Source organism: Monodon monoceros, unplaced genomic scaffold, assembly GCF_005190385.1.
Source record: "Monodon monoceros isolate NGI ecotype Baffin Bay Population unplaced genomic scaffold, NGI_Narwhal_1 Super_Scaffold_20, whole genome shotgun sequence".
NCBI classification, from domain to species: Eukaryota; Metazoa; Chordata; class Mammalia; order Artiodactyla; family Monodontidae; genus Monodon; species Monodon monoceros.
The window spans coordinates 133106081-133108341 of NW_021703777.1; the positions used below are offsets into that span (position 1 = coordinate 133106081).

At 60.9% G+C, this 2261-nt stretch overlaps 1 protein-coding gene across 1 annotated transcript in view; it reads left to right on the forward strand.

The window, feature by feature from the left end:
- Nucleotides 1-2201: 2201 nt before the first annotated feature.
- Nucleotides 2202-2261, forward strand: part of SORCS2 (sortilin related VPS10 domain containing receptor 2) — a 479932-nt gene continuing 479872 nt past the window's right edge. Inside the window, exon 1 of the mRNA XM_029234725.1 lies at nt 2202-2255. Coding sequence (XP_029090558.1) covers nt 2202-2255 — 54 coding nt within the window. The remainder of the gene's footprint in view (nt 2256-2261) is intronic.

The window sequence follows — 2261 nt, forward strand, 5'->3', positions numbered from 1 at the left end:
TCTTGAGGACAGTACTTGGAGGCCTTCCTTTATTTAAAAACAAGACAAAACAAAACAAACAACTGGAAGAGACCTTAGAGACTGTGCAGCCCCCTTCCCTTCACAGCCGGGGAGATGGAGGCTGAGCCAGCATCAGGGAGCCTCTTGGTGAATTTGTGTCCAAGGCGGGACAGACCCAGCTCTTCTGACTGCCGTGCAACGAGCACCTTCCCGCCAGCCACTGTCTGCAGTGTTGCTTTGCTCGTAAGCGTCTTTTTAGTGCCCGCCTGCCACTTTGTTTTGTCTCCCCTCCCTTCAGCCCTGCACTGACCCTGTTCTGTTCTTCTCTGCTCCCTGTGCTAGACCAGATGTTCCCACAGCTGCTGGCTCCCCCTTCTCTCCCGACCCTGGGCCTGAGCTGGAGATTTAGACTCTGACAGATTGGGAATTTACACCACGGAGGGGGCGAGGGCACATTCCAAGGTAGGAGACTTCATAGGTATCCAGCCAAGCCCCGCCCCCCACCCCAGCACTGGGCAGAGGGCAAGCCCAGTCTGTTACTGGCTATGAATTCCGGGTGAGCCTGGGTGAGCAAGCAGAAGACAGGGTGCTGGGTGCTTCAGCTCTTTGGGGGCCAGCGGGAAGCCCCACTGTCTGTCTTTCCCAAACGTTCGAGCCTTTGCTCCTTGGCCCCGTTAGGCTCTCTCACTCTGCTCTCTCTCTCTCTCTCTCTCTGAAGCAAAGAGACCCAACCGGGAGGTGAGTGTGACGGGGATGCTGAACCTGAGGATTTTTTTAAAAAATTTATTTTATTTTTTAATTTTTGGCTGCACTGGGTCTTCGTTGCTGCGCGCGGGCTTTCTCTAGTTGCAGTGAGTGGCGGCTACTCATCGTTGTGGTGCGCGGGCTTCTCACTGCGGTGGCTTCTCTTGCTGCGGAGCACGGGCTCTAGGCAGGTGGGCTTCAGTAGCTGTGGCATGCGGGCTCAGTAGTTGTGGCGCACGGGCTTAGTTGCTCCGCGGCATGTGGGATCCTCCCGGACCAGGGCTCGAACCCGTGTCCCCTGATCGGCAGGCGGATTCTTCACCACTGCGCCACCAGGGAAGCCCGAGCCTGAGGATTTTTATTTAATGTGGGGGCCACTGGGGAAGGAGGAGGCGGGCTGGCCCCTGGCTGAGGATACGCAGCTACTCTGACCCTGGCCTCGCCTCGGAGAATCTCCTGCCCCTGTGTCTTTTCCCTGAGGCCAGTGCGGAGCACATGGTGGGTGCTCAATGAAGTTATATTGAAATCTACCTAAAGTAGGTTCATGACCTTGGGTGGGGACTTGGTGCGCTGAGCCTCTGTTTCCCCAGCTCTGCACCGTGGCTGCCAGGCTCTGAATGGGACCTTGTCCCACACCCTCTCCTCACCCAGGCGTCTGTCCTTATGTTCAGGGACTGCCCCCTTGGTGGCCCCCGGGGTTGGGACATAAAGCCACTGTCTGCAAGTCCTGAAGCCTAAGCCACAGGAGTGGCTGCACCTGTAGGTCATCTGGAAGCTGCCTTAGTGTCTTCGCAGGGCCCTCCGGCTGCCTAGAAGGTCTCCTCCTCACCCTCAAGGAGCTAAGTCCCGTCTCCACTGTTACTCCTTCAGAGGCTCCTTCCGGAGACCACCTCCCCACTTACGGTCTGGCTTCATTCTGGTTCTCTGGGGTGATTTTGTCCGTGAACGTGTCCACTTAGGTGTGGTCTTTCTCCCATATCAGACTCTCAGCAGTGGGAACAGGCACCTGGCTGTGTTTACCCCTGTGTCCCCACTGCCTGGAACTCGGCTGGCCCAGAGTAAGTGGTCAGTAAGTACAAGAAGAAAGGGCGGAAGGAAGGCAAGAGGGCGGGAGAGGAGGGAAGGAGTAAGGAAGGAGCAAGGAAGGGAGGAGAGGGGTCTGTGGCCTGTGGCCCTGGAGGGTGGCGGCCTGCTCCAGGACCTCCGGCCCCTGGTTCCTGAGCGGCTGGCACTCGCACGGGCGGGCACGGAGCCGGCCGGCAGGTGGCGGTGCGCCCTCGGCTGCGCGGGTGGCGGCGGCGGAGCGGCGAGTCCCCTCCTCCCGCCGGCTCCCTCCCCTCTACGGCTCCTTTCTCTGCGCTCTCGCTCGCGCTCCCCAGCGCTCTCCGCTCTCCCGGCCGCGGTCTCCCTTGCCCGCGCCGCGCCGCCGCCGGCCCCGCCGCCGCCCCTCGGCGACCATGGCGCACCGGGGACCCCCGCGCGCCCCGAAGGGCCCCGGCCCCGCCGCCCGAGCCCCT